General features: G+C 41.3%; 4 protein-coding genes across 4 annotated transcripts; 1 reads left to right on the top strand and 3 right to left on the bottom strand.

Annotated features, from left to right (window-relative positions):
* Positions 1 to 3,079: 3,079 nt before the first annotated feature.
* LOC135649264 (CASP-like protein 4C1) lies at positions 3,080 to 4,064 on the bottom strand. Its single transcript, XM_065167467.1, has 3 exons — positions 3,695 to 4,064; positions 3,483 to 3,618; positions 3,080 to 3,407 (listed from the first exon to the last, which is right to left on the bottom strand). The coding sequence occupies exons 1-3, from the start codon at positions 3,865 to 3,867 to the stop codon at positions 3,183 to 3,185; spliced, it is 534 nt and encodes a 177-aa protein (XP_065023539.1). The 5' UTR covers positions 3,868 to 4,064; the 3' UTR covers positions 3,080 to 3,182.
* A 136-nt stretch (positions 4,065 to 4,200) lies between these two features.
* LOC135649263 (protein rough sheath 2 homolog) lies at positions 4,201 to 6,427 on the bottom strand. The gene is made up of 2 exons (XM_065167466.1): positions 6,264 to 6,427; positions 4,201 to 5,398 (listed from the first exon to the last, which is right to left on the bottom strand). Exon 2 carries the CDS (start codon positions 5,353 to 5,355, stop codon positions 4,324 to 4,326), a length of 1,032 nt encoding a protein of 343 aa, XP_065023538.1. The 5' UTR covers positions 5,356 to 5,398; positions 6,264 to 6,427; the 3' UTR covers positions 4,201 to 4,323.
* Positions 6,428 to 10,453: 4,026 nt separating this feature from the next.
* On the bottom strand, positions 10,454 to 12,104 carry LOC135648884 (expansin-A7-like). The gene is made up of 3 exons (XM_065166885.1): positions 11,904 to 12,104; positions 11,492 to 11,810; positions 10,454 to 11,363 (listed from the first exon to the last, which is right to left on the bottom strand). The coding sequence occupies exons 1-3, from the start codon at positions 12,049 to 12,051 to the stop codon at positions 11,054 to 11,056; spliced, it is 777 nt and encodes a 258-aa protein (XP_065022957.1). The 5' UTR covers positions 12,052 to 12,104; the 3' UTR covers positions 10,454 to 11,053.
* A 6,864-nt stretch (positions 12,105 to 18,968) lies between these two features.
* Positions 18,969 to 21,362, top strand: LOC135648883 (laccase-4-like). Its single transcript, XM_065166884.1, has 6 exons — positions 18,969 to 19,127; positions 19,195 to 19,346; positions 19,437 to 19,681; positions 19,765 to 19,893; positions 19,967 to 20,935; positions 21,006 to 21,362. The coding sequence occupies exons 1-6, from the start codon at positions 19,008 to 19,010 to the stop codon at positions 21,134 to 21,136; spliced, it is 1,746 nt and encodes a 581-aa protein (XP_065022956.1). The 5' UTR covers positions 18,969 to 19,007; the 3' UTR covers positions 21,137 to 21,362.
* The last annotated feature ends 275 nt before the right edge of the window (positions 21,363 to 21,637 follow it).

Here is a 21,637-nt window from a genome sequence, read left to right as displayed (position 1 = left end):
GGACGTAATGATCTTTGATCCCAACCGTACGATGAGTGGGTCCCGCGAAATCATACGGTTGATTGGCATCAATTTCCTCTCTGTCTTTTAAAATATATCTTAAGAGATATATATGTTTAAAATAATAATATCAATAATAACAGTATCATTCTCTCCTGTTCATTAGGAAATTATTATTTGCAGTATTTTTTTTATTTACAAAAATTTTAAATATTTTAAATTATATCTTTGTTATATTTACCTTTGATTTATAATTTAATTCTAATAAATCCTTTTCACTCCTTATCAACACCTTTATTTTTTTTCTTTCTTCTTATCTTCCTCTTAAACGTTGGATATAATGTAAAATAATAAAATAAATAAATAATAAAATAAGATGAATTGAAGATGGAAAAGAAAGATATAAAAAATAACCTTTGATATTTATTTAATATTTTAATATTTTGAGATTATGTATATTTTATAATAGTCCAAGTCAATTGTATTAACCCATATTCTAAGCCTTTACAAATTGTCCAATAATAAAGATAAAAATAAAATTAAAGGGGTTATGAATATTAAAATATTATTTATATTAATTTTTTTAAGAGTCTAAATAAAAAAAATATTCTAAATAATAAATTATTTATAAATAAATCTATGTGTGGTGCTACCTTCCTCATGTTATTAATTAAATATAAAAGGGATATGTTAATGTCATTGGAATCTTTTGATAGATAGGGGAGCATAGCAAAGAGGATAATAAAATGAAAATTATATGCAATCTCAACGGTTAAATTATATTATAAATTGATTTTGATAGATGAGATTAAAGAATATACTTAAGTGTTATTCATCCTTATATAAAATGATAATAATGTGTTGAAATATTCTAACTATTTGGGATAACTATATTTTTTTTTGTTTATCATTATGATATATATATATAAAGATATTATTTTTAATTAAAATCACTACCACAAAAAAAAGTTATATCTTTTAATAAAATCTTCTTGCATGGATTGTTACTTTTTTATATACTAACAGTAATTATTATGTCAATTAAGTTGATGATAATCTTAAGCTACTATGTATCTTTTTTTTTAAATAGTAATTATTTTTGTACACCAACAATAATAATTATGAGACTAGTTATCAATTGACTAACCCGATCATTTTTATATTGCTTTAGGCTTGGAATATATATATATATCCTTAATTTATTTAATATTAAAATTTTATCAAGATTAAGATTGATTTATAATGATCGGGTATACTTGATTAACTTCAATTTAAATATTTTTGAATCAATAATTTAGAATTAAAAAATAATAAATCAATTATTCTATTTGAATTATGACATATATATATATATATATGTATATATATATATATATATACATATATATATATATATATATATATGTATTGATTGATTCTCCACTTCACTGTGAGCATAGAAAGATTTGAACTCAATAGGGCTATTGGTAGAAGGAAATGCATACATGTAGCATGGAAGCAAAAAGAGGGAGATCATCAAGTGTTGATAGGTGGGAGGAGGCTTGGCTTGGCTTGGCTTCCTTATTCTCTCATGAAAGCTGTGCCACACCAACCCAATCACTTTCCCAACAGCAGTGTGGTGTGGCGCACCAAACGCGGTGATGAAGCTGTCGCTTAAGACTTCCTCTCCGCCTGCTTGCATCTATTTATTTCCCCATGCAAAGTTCAACATGGTGTGAAGCAGACGAATGGGATCATTGGGCACGACGTAATAAATAGTATGTTCATGTTGTTTCTTTCCATGTTTCTGTTCTTGTGTTTTGACTAACATAAATGTCGAGGTCAAACACTTAACATCACCTGCAGTTGCAGAAATGTATATCCGATTCCTTTATAGGAAAGACTGATAAGATGAAATGGCAGAAGAAGATGATAGAAGAAGATAGAGAAAAAACCAATAAAAGAAACAACTATATATAACTTGGATTGTTAACGTAGTACATTCATCAGGTTCTTATAAGTTAATCATACAACTCACCCTGTCCAAATGCTAGATCGGCTCTAATACCAAATGTCACGACCCGAGTCTGATGAGCCAATTGGTCAATAACTCTATTTTGATCCTTCAGACAAAAATATTTAAGCAAGAGTTAACATAGTACAGTCATCAGGTCCTTATAAGTTGATCATACACATTGCCCACTTTCGATGTGGGACAAATGAGATATTACAGAGATACTCCACAAAACCTAAATATAATATTTATTTATGTGAGACGAAGAGATATGAATAAAAAGGATAGTTTCAAATTAAATATACTAAATTTAGCTTGTAACTCAGAAACCTAAACATAAGTTGAATTTATATCAAACCTAATATCATATCATGTATTTAGAGATATCGATTGATGAAAGGAATTGATGTCACTCGAGGAACTAAAACAATGAAATTGATGTAAGTTTTTGACGAACAACATAGTGTATGAAGGGCAGATAATATCTCTACCCTTTTTTTTATCTAAATATTATTTGATCTCCTTAGAAAATATAAGAAACGAGGGATGTAATTTTGAAAAAAATCCAAAATCTAAGATTTTTTTTCTACAAAATTATTATTATTTTTAAGGATAGACGATGAAAAAAGATATTTAAGACTAAAATTTTATGATAAACTATTAATAATCTTTACCGACTATGTTAATTGATATCTTCAAAATATATCGATTAAGGTTTCAAACTAGTAATTTTTTATTAAAAAATTATTAAATTAAAATAATATTTTTTACTAAAATTAAATTAATTTTTTGTTCAAAATAAATAAGAAATATGTTAAAACAAAAAAAGGTTGAGACATCACAATATTTATCTTTTATTAGAATGTTAATTTCGATTTCAATTGTTCTCGGAACATCTTCGGAGCCACGTGTTTGTTTCTCGAAGTTATTTGCTCTCTCTCTCTCTCTCTCTCTCTCTCTCAGTCGATGAGCAGTCATCAGCTCCCTCAGTGACTCCAACCCACCACCTCTAAAGCTACCTTATCTTCAGGTGTCGGCTTGTTTCTGTCACTCCTTTTCCTTCCCTCACCATAAGAACACAAGCAATAACACAAGCCTTGCTTTTCATTAAGGTCGACATTTCAAGAGAGAGCACAAATATTTTGACATCATTCTTAATGCTGCTAATTATGCAATTAGGATTAAGTTGCTACCAGATGTGGAGACCGGAGCCGGTGGTGACGTAGCAGGCGAGCCGGAACCCGGAAACGAGCGACGCGAGCGCCAGAAACGCGAACCCCGCCAACCCCAGCGCCACCGCCACGTCCGCCAGTACGCAGAAGCCGCCCTCCGCCGCGCACGCTCCCCCCGCCCTCAGCCGCCGCGCGTCCGCAGCCCCTGCTGCGCCGGCCGCCACCACCATGTACGCGAACACCTGCAGCCAACAGCCTTAAACTAGCTGATCCCGAGAAGAACATATGGTGAAGAAGTGGATGTTTCAGGAGCAGGCCTGGTCGTGGGTGAAGTCGAAGCAGAGTTGCATGGGCTCCGGGAAGATGGTGGCGCCCTTGAGGATCTCGTGGACGGAGGCGCACATCTCGAAGAGGGAGTAGGCGGCCACGATCACGTTCGCGGCGAAGACGAACCTGCATGTACGTACGTGAGGCTTCTTCCATGGTCAACCTCTCTCCGCTGAGGGTTAGCGTGGGGAGAGGGGATTACCGGAAGGATTGGAAGCGGAGCCAGGAGGGGGAGGAATTGGTGACGATGGAGATGGCCGCGGCCAGGGAGAAGCCGAAGGTGACGAGGCGGAGGAGCAAGATGAGCAAGTTGATGTGGCGGCGGCGTTGGGGAGGATGGGCGTCACCGCCGCCGTTGTGGGGTGGAGATGGCATGGCAGCGGAGGAGGAGGTGACGAGTACTCATGAGAACAGAAAGGTGGGTGGGTGGTGCCGCTGTTGTAGTTGTTCTCATTGAAGGAGTGCGGTTGGAGGATCACGAGAGGAGAAAGGGAGCGTTCGACGTTGCCCTTCACCTTCTCTTCGGTGGAGGATGAGTGCGTGGGTTGAGGTTTGATGGAGACTGGCCGAGTGAGTCAGGTCAACGCCAAATCCGATCGAATCGGGGCAGTGCAATCTTGGGGTTCTCCTGCTACTAGAATTCGACATAAGGAGGAAATCATCCGTGAGAATACACACACCAATGGTTGAAATAGTTAGTCCTCAAAACGCAGCAAAAAGTAAAGCTTTTGATCGGAAATGTACGGTAAAAAGTTCCTGCAAACATTACACAGTATCTAACAACGGCGGGCAAACGAGGAAACATCACACTTGACCTCAGCACACTCACCCTCACCGCCCGTTCATCTCACCCGATGGCCATTGCCGACATCCACACTGCTCAAGAAACTTGCTCAAGCGCATATGCTTTGAAGCCCACTGCTCTGCAAGCTTCTGCTCCTTTGCTTCAGCATCCCTCCTCAGTCCCAATATCTGCTCCCTGTACTCTGCTTCGATTCGATCAAGCGCGGCCTGCTGCTCCTCCCTCAGAGCGCGAATCTTGGCCTCCGTCTCCTCCATCTTCTCCCTCCGCTTGTGGGCCTTCTCCGCATCCAGCTGCAGCTCGACCCTCTGCAGCCTCCAGGCCGCTTCTTTCTTGTGTGACATCCACGCTCGATGCCCTTCTTCTATCTCTTTGCAGCACTCGACGAGGTCGGAGACCATGCGGCCATCCACCGCGGTGAAGCCAGGTGCCATGCCATGATGCAAGCGTGACGAGCCCAAGCTGTTGTCGGCTGCTCGCTCGGTCGGAGGCCAACGTGCAGGAGCGGGGGGCATGGTGGAAGGCGAGAGAGTGAGGGCAACCGATGGAGATGCCGGTCTATGGGCACCGTTGTTGTTCGAAAGCCATGGAGGAAGTAGTGGCGTGGCCATCAGCAACGGGGAGATGTGGTGGTGATCTTTGACCAGCTTCTCGGCAAAGTTCTCAAGAATCTGGTCGTACTTGCTGGGCTCAATGGAGCACACCGCCGACCTGCTGCTGCTTTCTCGTTGTCGCCTCTGCTGCTTCTCCTTGAAGACCTCCCACCACTTGCCGAGCCGTTTGGCCGTGCGACCTGGGACCTCGGCGGCGATCCTTTTCCACTTGTTGCCGTACTTGGCCTGGAGCCCGATCACAACGCGCTGCTCCTCCTCGGTGAGCGACCCCTTCTTGATCCCGGGCTTGAGGTAGTTCTTCCACCTCTCCAAGCAAGACTTGGCATCCCTGTGCAGCGGCGCATTCATGCGCTGGGACACCAGGTGCCACTCCCGCGGCCCATACTGCGTCACGTATGCACACAAGATGGCGTCCTCTTCAGATCTCCACCGCTGCCTCTCCTTCATTGGCAGAGGCCAACCTCCATCCCACAAGATCCCTCATTACTATCTGAAACCAAAGCCGAACTGAGACTTCTTTTCACGATGCTTTTGCAGAATTCAACTCCAGCAAATGAGATTTATTTAAGAATACAGACCACAACATGTACCAAACTAAAACAAGTAAAATCTAAAGAACAGCTTTACAGCACATACAGAATACGAGTGTTTGATCCACGAGCCGCGTCGAAGAAAGATCACTTAAAGTTTGGTTATCTCAGAGCGATTGACCCTGAGTTGCACAAAAGGACGACCATCCTAGATCATATTCGGGCACAGTATTCATTCAATTCCAATCAAAATCCCAACATTCCCTCTTATGTTAGACGAGTTAAACTTCCCAGCTAAGACAATGACTCCACTGATCATGGCAGAAAGTAGTGAAAGCAATTACAGCAAAATTGGATGCTACAGGACACCTAAACACTGCCAACCTACAGAGACTCAATCTCTGCAAGCCGCAAGGTTAAGAGAACATCCTTGAGAGTTGTACAACATTTGGGTTGTCTCGACCTATACAAACTAGGTTGTCTTTGATGAAATATAAGCATGGATCACAGCCTCTTCCTTGACATAACTGCAGAGAAAATCCGACAATGAAATACGAAATCCATTCTGATCTGGTGCTGATCAACTCAAGGAAGAAAGAAGATAGAATACTGAAGAGAAGAAGTAACGTACTGCAGCCATCATAAAAAACACCCTTTTTCCGAGTTAAAAGCTAAAGGAAACAAGAACCATCAATCTGAAGATTTAAGCCACACCGCTAACAAGCAGATAGATATGAACAACAAGCAATGCCAACCATACAGTCAAATATAAGAAAGAGCATGGCGTCAAGGCTGAGATTTGAAGAAGAAAGAACAATGACTCACAGCGGCTTGCAAGTTTTGGTTATGACACCGCGCTGCTGCTTAGACCCGACCAAGCAAACAAGCTTAAGAGCAGAGACACAAGCAGAAAAGGAGAGAGGTGGAGGAGGAGGAAGAGGGAAGTGAAAAGAAAGAGAATAAATAGGGGTGGGGGGGGCGGAGGAGGGAGGGGAGGATCACAGCAGCGTAAAAGAAGGGCATGCGAAGAGTGGGCAGGGAGAGAGAGAGCGTGTGTGGTTAAAAGAGGAGAGACAGGTGACGGAGGCGAAGGAAGACAAAAGGTGAGACGGAATTCTTTTGTTTCTCTGAGGCTCCGCCGTGTCGTTAAAGACAGGGAACAGGTGAAGGCACCAGGTGCTTGCGGGTCCCGCCACCGTACGAAGAGAAACGTGTTGCTTGCCGCGGCCACACAGTCGCTCCGAGGAGCAACGTTTGACCGACAATAATGGAAATACGAGAAGAATTCTTTTGTTTCCTTCGCTGTTCGGACCAAGACGGGAGGCAGCGGCGGGAGCCGTCACCACTTGGTCCGTCGGCACCGTAGAAGAAAAAGATTGGCCAGGAACCGTGTTCCCTGTCTTGATAACACAGGAGGAAGAGGCACGGAGACACAGGTGGCCTGGGGACAATAGGGGGAATGTGATGACGCCATGAGAGTCTGCGAACGGAAGGAAGGATCCCATCCATCACCAACAAATGAATCCCCCCCTGACTCGATCTCTCTCCTCCTGTAAACAGTCAAAAAGACGGGAAGGAAGAAGACAAGAGAGAGTTGGCATTGTTGATGAGAGAAGGGCGGATCTTAGTTACGTCTTCTCGTGATACCCATCTGAGGGACAGACAAGACGTGATAGAAAGCCAAAAGAGAGAGAGAGACAGAGAGACAGAGGAGCAGCTGGTGACGATCTTTAGCCCTCCAGTCTGAAACACCCACCTGCTACCCCACAAGCTTTTCCCTTGAGCTTTCTCTCTCTGCAATCGTTGCAGCGTTGTTTGTCCATTCACGCGGCATGGCTGTGGCGAAGATGTACGTACAAAGGATATGAGCAACCATGTGGAGGGCCAAAAGAGAACGAGATAAGAAGAGGAAGAAGAAGACGCTCTCTGATGCAGAATGCAAAAGGGTCTCATCAAAACCGTTCATACATAACAACTATTAGTCTCAATCGTCCGCTCACATTAACCTTCATACAACGGAGAAAGGGATGTGTCGTTGAGCCTTCTGCTTCTCTCTCATAAACCTTCATATTAACCCTTCTCATTCTAGTAACAACAATAATAAAAGAAGAGAGAGAGAGAGAGAAAGAGAGAGAGAGAGAGAGGACCACGTAAGGAGCTGCATGCAGTGAAAGCATTAAATCACTACAGTGGGAATCGTACAGAGAGTCCCCCTGTCTTCCTTAAAACTCTCGATAACCACCAGCCTCCCCTTGTCATTACTAGCTCATTATCATGTCTTGTCTCCATCTCTTCTCTTTGCTTAGAGAGTGGGCCAGCTGATCTCCCGCGCCGTTCCCACGCGCGCATGCTGCTGCAGTACGAAGGCCTGAATAATTGTGCTCATTATCATGTGCAAAGCTTGGGCTCGGGAGCGTGGGGCTCCTCCGCCCCGGTACGACCGGGAACTCTCGCTATCTCTCTTTGCATTAGCCCAAGGCATCATTAGAGTGGGAGAGATGGGGATGAAGGAGAGGAGCGGTGGGGTTATCGAGGGGAAGGTGGCAACTGGGAAGCAGTCGGTGGCGGGACCTGCTTCGGGGAAGCAGCGGGTGGAAGAGCATGGGTGGCAGCAGCAACAGTACGCAGGGGAGAGGAGGAGGAGGTTGGGGGGGACTGCACTCCGCGTTTCGCGGCACCATGTGAGACCAGGCGATGGCGACTCGACCTCCTCTCTCTCTCTCTCTCTCTCTCAGTATTGGTGTCAGTGTCTCGTTACGTCTCTCTCTTTCCCTCTGTCATATATCTCTCTCTCCTCTGCATGAACAGCTGCCACCACCACCGCCTCCGGGCTTTTTGCCTTGGATGCCGTGGTGGCGCTGGAATCATATAAGAACCGGCGTCCTTCTGCCTCACGGTCACCTCCTTCCTCTCCTCCCTCGCTACGCTGCGCTACTGCCGCAGTGCTGCTCCCAGAATGCGTCAGAGATCTTACTCCTCCTTTCCTGACGTGTGACGAATACCTGCATGCCACGTCATCTATCCCCACCCAGCCCCCCCCCCCTGCTATTTTGCCATCAACTCCATTAATAACACCCTACGATCATCGTCGTCATTATTGTCCTTGTGATTGCTTTGATGACTGCGATAAGTTACTCCGAAGGCTTGTAGTTGGAGCAAATGGAGTTTGGACCAAAGAATTCATCACAGTTTGATAGCAAGAATGAATGAGAGAGAGATGTCATTGGGCGTGCAGGACTCCTCATTCACTTAGTTGTAGTTGTCACCGATGACGGCTGCCATGAAAGAATGAATCAATGGTCACCAGATCGCCTGAATCAACGAACACATTATCCAAGATAACAATCACCTTAATACATTTACCGAAGCTTATCGTATCAATATCCATATATATCATAAGCAAATTCATCAATGATTTGTGGTAGATTTGGGATGGTCGATCAGCCACACCTGCAAGAAGACTAACATCGGATGAGATTTCCGATATGAGTTGATCAGCCACACCTTTAAACATTATTTTGTATTTATTTATATGATTATTTTTATTGATATATTTGGATCATATAAATTTTTTTATAGGATTACATACATACAATTTTTTTTTATTTTAGTTATTTACTTATTAATTTAAATAAAAATATGTATTCACTTTTAAATAAATATTGAAACTATTAGAACGATAAGTTTATTATAAAATATTCAATATATTTTTCAAAAATAATTTTATCGAACAATACTTATGTCAATGCATATTTAAAATATAATTTTTCATCTATTACTTATCAAATATTTTTTCTAATATAAATGCTTAATTATATATTAAAAATATAAATATAATCTCAAACACATATTAAACCGGCAACATGATGCTGATTAGAATAACATGACGTGAACTCACAGGAGAGAACATAAGAACCTTTTCCCTGAGCAACTCACTTAGAACAATGCTTGGAAGACATTTACAAGACTCAGGTTTTTTCCTCTTTCTTTTTCCCCCTCCCCACCCGTTGATTCCAATGGACAAATACTGGGGATCTTTAGTTCTGCTTCTTGTGTTCGTGAATCGATGTTATCACGAGCTGTGGATCGAGGAATCTTCGGACTGAAAGTTTCGTTTAGAATCGCTTAGAAGAAGACAAATTGTTGTCAATTGTTGTAGCTCTCTCTTTGAGTATTGTTTAAATCTCTTTCTTTCTCTTGAGTCGAGATTATAAAAGAATGAGTGTGAAAGTTTTCTTTTTAAGTCTTAAAAAAAAATAACAAGGATAGTTAATCTTTATCAATGGTAAGAGTCGATAGCCTAAAAAAAATAAAATAAAATATTATGAGTGATGGAAGGCCTAACTATTTTTTTTTATGAATCAAACCTACTGATAAGAAGAAGGAAAAATCAGCCAATTTTCGTCCGGCAATCAAACTCTTCATTAGAAGAGTTCTTTTCGTCTTCCTAAGTCTTTAATAATTATTGTCGGCAAACCTAATAAATACGAACTTCCGACTGCTTGGTCAAATCATACCCAAGCTGGGCTTTTATGCTTTCTTTCTCACCACAAGAGTCTCTGGGCCAATCAATTCATCCTACTCGAAGCCTCCTTTACTTTTTCGTTGTCCACACTCATCCCAATAATTCAAGAGTCCGCCAGGAATCACACATCGAAATTTTACATATTAAGATTGTATTATTTGCTTTTAATTTCATCCTAAATCTGTATCTTTTTTTTAACATTATTTTTACGAATTTTCATTTATTTTAAATTTTTCTAAGATTTTATCATTGACTTTTTGATTTATGTCTTTGCTATTAATTTTTTGTTGTTTTTATTATTATTTTCTTTTCATTCACAGACAATTTTCTCCTTTGTGTTAGCTTTTTTTCTATTTTTATGGTTGATTTTTGAATTTTATTATTTTTATTTAAGTATGATTTATTTATTTTTTAAATTTTTATTTTTAGTTTTTCACTTTTTCTCTAATATATATATAGTTTAATTTTTAATTTTTAATTTTTGATTTCATATATATATATATATATATATATATATAGTTTAATTTTTAATCTTTAAGTAAAACATTCATAAAGCTCTGCAAGAGTCAACTTTCCATGAACAAACAAATGGACAAAACTTTTGGGTTCATACCCTAAAATAGCACCCCTCCATAGTAGCAGCAGCAGCAGGCACAACTATTGGTGATGCACCTACTGGTCTACTGCTCTACCAACCATGAACAGAAATGGCCTCTTGGTTTCCTTCATGACTAAATACACTTTGAGAGAGAGAGAGAGCATAAATCACAGAGCTCAGTCTACAGAGTTCTACCAAATCCCACTGTGATCATCGATTAAAAGATGTCATACATCACAAACACCATATATATAATAACATCAAGGACAATACTATCAGACTATTTAGATAATATAAGCTGCTGCGGGCTACAACACACTCTTCTGTTCTGCAGCCACTTCAGCTGTTGCTACTGCTGCTAACCGGAGGATAATATACTATCATCCGATTCTATTCCCCACGCAAACACACTCTTTTTACCTTCTCAGCTGCATCAATCAAGCAGCTACTTTAGCTCTCCCAAGTAACAACAAACACATGCAGCCACCGAGGTCAGACACGGAAGTTCTTGCCCTGGAAGGTCTGGCCGAACTGCCAGTTGGAAGGGACGATGTTCCAGGAGGTGGAGGTGCGGCGGTCGCTGCCGGTGACGCGGAAGGAGAGGGACTGGCCGACGAGGACGGCGTTGGACTGCCAGTTCTGGCCCCAGTTGCGGGACATGGGCATCCACCCGGTGCGGGAGCCCTTGACGCTGGCGCGGATGATGTCACCGGCGCCTGCCACGTTGGTGATCAGCACCAGGTTGAAGTAGTTGAACCCGTTGATGGTGAACCGGATCCCTCCGGATTTCCTGCACGGGACCCTGTGACCACCCCACCGGTCCCCGTCAATCGATCAAACACATAGACGACACAAATAGCTTTGCGACGAGTACAAGAAATAAAGAAAGGAGGAATAAATGCGTGAAGCAACAAAGGGGCGAAGGCGTGCCTTCGGTAGGAGACGGGGACGATGCCGGCGCGGTATTCGGCGATCTTGAGGAACATGGGCATGGAGAGGTCGAAGTGGGGGCGGGGCGGGTTGCACCACCCGCCGTTGTCGTTGGGGAGAGCGTAGTTGGGCGGGCAGAAGTTGGTGGCGGTGATGAAGATGGAGGGGCTCCCGCCGTGACACCAACGGAGGTCGTCCGCGCACTTGATCTCGAAGCACGCCCCGCAGCTCTGCCCCTCGTTAAACAACGCCGTGCTCAGAGCTGCCGTCTGCACCCCGTACCCCTGGCTGTACAGATTCCCATACCCACACGCCCCGCCTACCGCATCCATATGCCACCAAATAAATCTCATCAGCTTCTCCCAAGGTGAAAAGCAAGAGATAGGCAAAGAATTAGGCGAATGTGGCTTACCCATGGTGCCGGACGCGTCGCTGCCGCCGTAGAAGGTGGCATGGGCACTCTGCCACGGACTACCCATGTAGGCGCCGGGAATGCGCCCTAGCACCGGCGGAAGAAGCGCCAGAAGGGCTGCGAAATAGACAAGGGAGACCAACGCCATTGCTCGCTCGTTCCGTCCTGCACTTCCAGGGTTTGGGGGATGGGGTGATGGGGGAGGGAAGTGGGGGAATTTATGGACTCGAGGCGAGGGAGTGTGAGAGGGACCAAATAAAGGCAGTGGGAGTAATTAATGCTGTTTTGCGCCAGTGAAAAGGCGAAAAGAGCGCGCGCGTGACACGCAAAACACAGATGGGGGGAGGCGTTTATGTTAAGCTTAAGGGATTGGCGAACAATGAGTAGGAACGCGTGGGGGCTACCGCTGTCCCACTTCATCATCACGCTTCCGGCTGCGATGTACCCCGTCCGATGGTCAATCGTCGGCTTTGATCGGCTCGTAACAAAGAGTGAGTCTCCAAGAGTCGCGTCCCGTAACGTGGGAAAAGAAATCACGGTCCACGAGCGCGATCATCTTCGATTTCGCTTCCGTGGCAGGTCGACCCGCAACCCGACGGCTCTGATTCCACCACGCCGTCGCTTCGAGTTAGCGCTGTCTTGTACGCGAAGCGGCGGTGGTCTTTCTACGTGACGAGCGTTTCATCTCTGGCTTCTTACCCGCCTCGCTTTACCTCGTCCCTGCCTTCGCGGCTGCGCCACCGAACCGTCCACGTTCCGGTGGGCCATGTGGTCCGCTCCGTATTCATCGGCCGAGATTTCGCGGCCCGCCCAACCGCGAGGGGGACCCACATCGAGCTCGTCTCCCCATCTCTTCCGGCACCAACCAGTACCGGACCCTCCTTGCCCGTCCCGTCTCTCCCCCCCGTTGACAAAAGCCTCCGTTTTGACTTGTGATCGCGCTAACACCCGCCGAGGTACTCGAGTCGAACAGGTTGTGTGCAAATGAGGATGGACCAATACCAAAAAAAGAAATGAAAAGAAAAAAGCGGAGAGAGATGATCGACGCCTTGAACGACTTACCTAGCTCGCGACTGGATGGATTGTGGGTCCACGGCAGGTGCGCAAGCGGGTGGAGGGTGCAAAGGAGAGAACAACATTTTGGGTAAAGGAGCGAGAGGAGCGGCGTGAATGAACCCGCCTTAGAGCGTGATAGGTGGGGGAAAGCGTGACTCACTGCTGGGGAGTCGCCGTCAGGTGGGACCTGTCCACGTGGCCATAGCGGGTACGGGGTAGTTGTGGGGTGAACAAGGAAGCGCCATCCTCACCGCGTGGACATTTAGATTCGTGTCGCTGCTTTGACATCAAGTCACAATCATATCACCCTATCGATTAGTAAATTCCACATCTGACCTATCAAGAACAGAGTTATATGATCAGCCATCATATCTTAACATATAAGAATGTTATATGTTAATATATATATATATATATTTATAATAAAGATATTATCTATCCTACATCACCAACACGTGTCATTAACTTGGGACCCAACAAGAGAGAATGCCGTACGGCAAGCGCAAGCGATGTACCTACACGCACGGAGGTGTACATGGATGGTGGCACTGCACCGAAGGAAGCTTCATGGTGTTCCACGTCTCCTCTTCCATCGTTGACTCTACTCTTCTTTCCCCGTGGAATGCGACGCCGAACATGCCGCGTTCTATGGCATCAGCTGCCGTCATCTTGCAGCATTCCGTCACCATATGTGATCGATGACAGCCTTGAGTTGACCTCCAACCCAATTTTAGTGCTACTCAAACTAAACGAACACTTTCAATTCAGTGACATGGCGATGAAGTGATATTGGCAGAATTCGAAGGTAATTTATGTAAAAATGTTCTACTTGAATTTCAAAATTAATAAATAAAACAGAAAAATCCCTATTAAAATTTTGTTTACTTGATATCAATATTCAAACTAATAAATTATAATATTAAATTTCAACTAAAATCATGTTCAAAATAGTCCCAAATGGTCAACGGGAAAGAAGTAGTCGATAGGTCTATAGCAACAATATCATCAACGTTTCTACATTCATTGTTATAAAATATGTCTCAACATTTTTAAAATATTTAGAACAATGTATTGTGCATTCTTTGCGATGCATTCTTTGCTATGTATGTAATGTAGGTCATTTTATAAACTTAACTTTTAATGAGTGCTATTACTTGTGAAGTTAATGTTTTCTTTTATTGATATACAACTTTGTTAATGTCTTCTTTTCTTAATACATAACTTTATATAATAAGAATTATATCATGTGACTTGTTTTTAATTTTAATTTTTTTAATATTTATTGTGCTAACATATTTTTTCTTTTTAAGTGATTATATTACATCATTATTATTAATAAATCTACTAAGTAATATTTTAATTTTTTATTCATAACAAGTAAGTCATTCTTTTTTTATTTTTCAAAGCATGCAATTCTAATGATTTTTTAAATAACCCACTTTTAAGTTGAAGATCAAATGATTTGGAATCTTCACATTAAGTATAAGAAGTATAAGATATTGACGTTTAGTTGTTATACTTATTTTTTTATATATTAAATTCATTAACCAGTGAGACATGATCAATTTTTAGTAAACTATATTTTTACTAATCTTTTTAAGTTCATTATATAAATCATGAAATGCTTTAAGTAATTTATCATATGATAAAAAAGTTTCGAGAGAATCAAATTTCTCATTATTGAAAGTCATTAAAATATAATTTATCACTGCATTTTTATTGATTTGCTCTTTACTTAATTTATTAATATTAGTTTGAGTACTTTCTTTTTCTTTTGGATTGATGATTTTTTTTTTAATTATAGATAGTCAGGTTTGAAGTATTCTAACTTTTTACACTTATAGCATATGACTGTATCTTTCTTAGGTTTACTTTTATTCTTAACTTATTTTCTTACTAGATTTATCCTATTTATCTTATGAATTTTATGAATCTTTTTATAAGAAGTGTCATATCTTCATCATCATTAAAGAGAAATATTATTTCATAACTCATTAAAGTATCATATCTTCTTCTTCTTCATCAATCTTTTGAGAGTAATATATTTCCTTTTCTTTAGAATTTTTTATATATTATTTTATAAGTCATTAAAGATCCTATAAATTCTTTCTTAGAAATATTATTCAAATCTTTAGTTTATTTGATTACTGTTACCTTTGGATCCTAGCTTTTAGAAAGTAACCTTAAGATCTTATTCACCAATTCAAGATTAGTATAATTTTTCCCTAGATCTTTTAATCCATTGAAAACATTCATAAAATGAGTCTATATGTCATCAATAGATTTGCTTAGTTTCAATTTAAATAATTCATAATTATGAATTAAAAAATTAAATTCTTTTATTATACTTATGTTTACGTGAGTGACTTTAAATGTGTGTCATATATCTTATACAATGTCATAAGTAGAAACTTATTTTCAAAATAAAACATTCTCTAAATTATAAAATAAATATATTTTATTTTCAAAATAAAACTGGATTGAACTTATATTTATCTAAATCATAAAATAAAAAAATTCATAACTTTAGTATTTAAAGAAAATTTCTCTTTTGAAAATCATTCCTTGTTTTAGAATATTTTTAAAAATTAAATTCGATAATATTTTAAAAATTAAAATCTATAAGAAGTAAGAAAATCCTCAATCGTGTTTTCCTATAGGTATAATCCATCTCATTGAATATAAGAGGATATGCGATAGACTGGCTCTTTTGATTACTTAAAAATACCATTATTTCTCTCTTGGGTATTAATCCAAACGAGAGAACCTTACTCTGATACCAATTATTTAGACCATAATGACACTACGAGAGGGATGAATTAATACAATAGTAATTTTAATTAATTTTAAGGCTCAATTAATAAATTAATATATTTTAAATTTTTGATTAATAAAGTGAAATCTATAAGTAAAGAGAATAAAACTAAGTTACAAATAGAGGACAAGTAAAAAGTGATAAACCAATTTAGAGTGCTTTAGTCTTCTCGATCTTTTCTACTCCCGATTTGTCTTCTCTTGAGGCTATTGGTTTTCACTATTGATATTCTTTCCAACAGAAGAAAACTACCCTTATTATAATTTTGTTCTTTTTTAGGCAAATGAGATAACTTTCACCCTCCCTTCTTACACAAGATCTCTTATCTTCAACAAGTTAAAATTATAACCAAACTCAAAATGAGGAGGAGACTTAAACTATATTCAAAATGAGAGCTTATAATTATTTACTAGCTTAGGAATGGATGTTATATCAATCAAACTAAAATGAGATATTTATAGGCTCAAAAGAATGGAGTAAAAAATTTAAATCTTCAATTTTTCAAGATACAGGCGATACTACCATCGGCATTGGACAGTACTATTGTCATAACTATGATGTTGTAAATCTGAACACTAGCAATACTATTGTCCGCCTAGGTAATACTATCTCCACCAAAGGTAGTACCATTGTCAGAAAGGTTAACAAAACATAAACAATCCTTATCGACTAACTCAAACAATACTATCGCTTAAGCCTATTGGTATCACTGTCCATGCTTAGTTTAGGCCACTAGTTTGGCCTTCTAATAAGCCTAATTCAGTTTAGCTTTAGTCCCAATGTCTTTATTAATAAATGACTTTTATTTTGACCTAATGCCCGCTTAAATTGACCTAAAATAACCTCGATTAAGACCTTGACAAATCAACCATACATCCGGCATATTTACAAAACTTTGAGCATGTTGTATGCTCTTTTGGCAAATCATCCGATTTTTGGGTACTCCATTCGAAACTATGATATATCGATCTTTCCATTGATATAACACTTATTCAATCAGTATATCGACTTTTCCATAACATATAATCTTTCATAATAATATCTAATATTTTTTCATAACATGATGTATAAATCTTTAGCACGATATTCTATTTTTGGCATGTTGACCAATTATAGAGTTTGACGTTTAATTTTTGACATAAAAATTTTTTAAACACAACATTTGACTCTCCTACTCAATAATTGGCCATTCAATGATCTAAGTATGTAATCGAAGCATTTCTTACCTCACTTATCTCAAAAGTATATTAATCAAATAAACCGATTAATTAGGTTGATAATCAAAATCCAAGATTTAGTGAATTTATCTACGTCTGCGTTAACTCGATATCACTAATAGACACCTATTCATCTGATACGTCGATCGAAAACCACTAATGTATATATAAGCTATCGTGCAGTAATCAAAACGTTTACCTTTGACTATTCGATGACGACTCCACAATCGAATAGTGTCCGACAATTCAGAGTGATTGCTTAGATGAATAACTCTTCACTTAAAACAAAATTGTTACCCGAACTTACAATAAAAAATGTCGTAGGTGTACTCCTTAAACATCTCCATAGTAGGTTAAGCTCAAAACATTCTTTTTATGCTTTTTGAATCCTCTCCTAAAGTTTATGAGGGGTGGTTTTTGGGGGACAGTCCCAACATAATATTTCATAACCAAGATTATGATAAGCTAAGATGCTGGACTAATTTGGTTCTGATACATGATGTGGCTGCCTAAAATTATTTTATTTAGAAATTAGGATAGCAAAAATAATATCATAATCTAACTAAAAATTATTACATCTATTACTCGCAGGGTTTTAAGAGAACTAATATTGTTGATGCGAAGCTAGTGGATCGTGATATAAGTTATAATAAAGTCATATAAATATAAAGTTACGTTAATATTACTAAACATGACAAGACAATATACAAGAGAACAAAGTTTTTTAACCTAAGCTATATTATCATTTCTACTCAGTGATAATATATTATAATTGAAGAATATTTTGAATTGAGTAATCAATAATCTCAATGATTAAATAGTTGGTGATATGGGGGTAAGAATATGACTGACACTTTAGTATCACATAATTAACACATTGACAGTATGTGGTTAACATCTCAAAACCACGTGATCGACACCTCAATGCCAAGTGATTAAGCTGAATACACGTTATCACAGACATTATCATAGGTTGAGTTTGTCATGCCATAATCATAATTAAATCCATAACAAATATGTAAATCTCCTATAATTAGTGTCAACCACGAGAGTAACTATACTAAGAACCTTCTATAAAAAGGCTCCTGTAATATATCATTAGACACTTCTAAAATATTATAAAAAGCACGATCATACTCGTCCAAACCTATACTAACTTGGGTAGAGAAAGGATAATGTCAAAAATGTCTCGATATAGTTTTACAAGATTCAACGTATCAGAGTTAAACAAGTTTGGTGTTGGTAGAAATCAACCCGGTTCCAAATCGATAACCAACTTAAATAACCAGAATCTAATTTATCATAATTAAAATAATATAATTATCCTTGACCCATACCTACTCGGAAGAAGGGTGTAATGGTATAGAATACTTTCGAGGTAAAATGTTTATGAGTTATGATATATTTTCCAGCTAGCATATAATGTTCACTCAAAGTTCAGACCCACCATGCATCATTTACAATGTTTTGATGTCCTACGGATGGCTTATAGAAGTGAGTTGGGTCAAACATCCCTCTCTTGCTTGGAGACGCAGAGAAGAAATCCCCAAAGCAGAGCTTCACTACCAACCCTCCTCCGTCCACCTACAATTTCCGATATTGCTATCTACTTCTGAAATGAAAGCACAACGAAGTTCCAACTGCAATGTCAACTGTCGTGGTTGGTCACTTGACATCCAAGAATAATTTTAGGAGCCTAAAATTGGAAACAAACCTACCTCTTTTAAGCTCTTGCATGCAAACATTGAGTACCATATTAGATATCTTCTCTGATAATTTTCATGGAGGTAGGCCAACATAAGTCAAAGATACTAATAGAATATATGTGTCTACTTTGCCTACACTCTAAAGCTATCATGGACCAGCATCCCTTTCGGATAATCTCATTCACCAAACAAAATTACTACAAAGCTTCTGCTCTTCCTCTATATAAATACATCTCTCCATCTCTCATAGCACCACAACTCCTATCCTCCTTTCTCACACCTGTCTTGTATCGTCGCCACGAGGACCGGAATGGGTTCCTCATCTTCTCCTTCATGTCTTCTCACTGGGGTCTTTGTTTTCCTATCTGTTTTGGTGTCGGAGTTTCCAAGTGTTGTGCAATCCGGCATAACGAGACACTACAAGTTTGACGTATGTTCTTCATGCTTGTATTCATGCGTACATTTGCATGTACTGCAACTTTCATTGTTGTTTGCAGGTACAAATGGCAAACGTGACCCGACTCTGCGGCACGAAGAGCATCGTGACGGTCAACGGGCAGTTCCCGGGGCCGAGGATAGTGGCCAGAGAAGGCGACCGGGTCGCCGTCAAGGTGATCAACCATGTCCCCTACAACGTCACCATTCACTGGTATGGTATTCTCCATCATGTCAATTAGAGTCCAAGTGAACGAGTAGCTGGAACGTACCAGTCCACAACCACTGCCTCTTTTGAGCTCAGGCACGGCGTCCGGCAGCTGCGGAGCGGATGGGCTGACGGGCCGGCTTACGTGACTCAGTGCCCCATCCCGACAGGGCGCAGCTACGTCTACAACTTCACCATTGTGGGGCAAAGGGGGACTCTCTTCTGGCACGCCCACATTTCGTGGCTCAGGGCGACACTTTATGGCCATATCATCATCCTCCCCGAGCTTGGTGTTCCCTACCCTTTCACCAAACCCTACAGAGAAGTCCCTGTTATCTTCGGTACCAGCAATCTATCGTCTATTCAATACTGATTAGGACCAGCTTCGCTCTGTCATAAACTTGGTCACTCGTTTTGCACGCAGGGGAGTGGTGGAAGGCTGATACCGAGGCTATCATCCACCAGGCGCTTCAGACTGGCGGAGGCCCTAATGTCTCAGATGCCTACACCATCAATGGTCTCCCGGGTCCCTTGTACAACTGTTCTGCTAAAGGTAGGGCAACGAGAACAAGATAAGGAGTAGTATCACTTGCAGATGACACAACATGCGCGTGGTGCAATTGCAGATACGTTCAAGCTCAAGGTGAAGCCCGGAAAGACGTACCTCCTCCGCCTCATCAACGCCGCACTCAACAATGAGCTCTTCTTTAGCATCGCCAACCACACGGTCACCGTCGTCGACGTCGACGGGGTCTATGTGAAGCCCTTCGACGCTGAGACCCTACTGATATCGCCGGGCCAGACCACCAACGTCCTCCTCCACGCCAAGCCTTATTACCCCAACGCCATGTTCTTCATGACTGCCAGGCCCTACGCTACCGGATCCGGCACGTTCGACAACTCCACGGTCGCCGCCGTCCTCGAGTACCAAAATCCCAGCAGATCATCCCCTGCTGTCTTCACCAAGAATCTCCCGCTCCATAAACCAACCCTCCCGGCATTCAACGACACGTCCTTCGCCGCAAACTTCACCGGCAGGTTACGTAGTCTGGCAACGACTCGTTTTCCGGCCAACGTACCACAGACCGTAGACCGACGCTTCCTCTTCACGGTCGGGCTGGGGACGAGCCCGTGCCCGAAGAACCAGACATGCCAAGGGCCCAACGGCACCAAGTTCTCGGCCACCGTCAACAACATCTCCTTCGCGTCGCCGACAACGGCTCTCCTCCAGGCGCACTTCTTCGGGCAGTCGAGGAACGTCTACTCCCCGGACTTCCCCGTCGTCCCTCTGATGCCGTTCAACTACACGGGAACCCCGCCGAACAACACGATGGTGAGCAACGGGACGAAGCTGGTGGTGCTTCCATTCAACACCAGCGTGGAGTTGGTGATGCAGGACACCAGCATTCTGGGGACGGAGAGCCACCCGCTGCACCTCCACGGCTACAATTTCTTCGTCGTGGGGCAAGGGTTCGGCAACTACGATCCGGCGAACGACCCGGCCAAGTTTAACCTAGTGGATCCGGCGGAGAGGAACACCGTCGGCGTGACGGCCGGCGGCTGGGTGGCCATCAGGTTCTTGGCCGACAATCCAGGTCTGCCCAGGAGCCACCCTACGTGAACTGCATGCATGCTCATTCGATCTAAACTTGGCGTCTCTTGCAGGTGTGTGGTTCATGCACTGTCACATCGAGGCTCACATGAGCTGGGGTCTGAAGATGGCATGGCTGGTCCTTGACGGAGAACTTCCGAACCAGAAGCTGCCGCCTCCACCGTCGGATCTCCCGAAATGCTAATCTCGGTGGTGGATTCACGGTTCGACTAACTTGGATGCTGTCGATCAAAGTTATCATTTTTAATCTCAGTTATCGTGTGTGTCTTTTGCCTTCACAGTGGTGAGCGAGGATTAAATGCTGGATTAACCAACCCATCTGCTTTTTGTATCAATGACATGACGATATGAGCATTACCATATCATCCGGTCTTTTGCTTAATCCGATTCAATAAAACCTAAATTTCTTATTCTCATGTTTGATATGTGTAAAAGATTTTATAATTGTTTATTAAAGTCGTCTGAATATTTTGAGCCGTTCGATCTCTGTTTATTGAAGGAGATCTGACCGTACGTGACCGATGATCCATGTCCGCTTCTCTCCTCCAATCACACACGTCCTCGCGCTGATAACGCCCCTTCTTTACCATGAGAATCCTAAGCGGACGCCGAAACCTCTCGCCCCATGCCACACCGACCGTTCGTGTCACGTAGCGGCGGGCGGGTCCCATCTGATTCGCACAGT

This window comes from Musa acuminata, chromosome BXJ3-9, assembly GCF_036884655.1.
Source record: "Musa acuminata AAA Group cultivar baxijiao chromosome BXJ3-9, Cavendish_Baxijiao_AAA, whole genome shotgun sequence".
Taxonomy (NCBI): Eukaryota; Viridiplantae; Streptophyta; class Magnoliopsida; order Zingiberales; family Musaceae; genus Musa; species Musa acuminata.
This window is presented reverse-complemented; position numbering and strand designations above follow the sequence as displayed.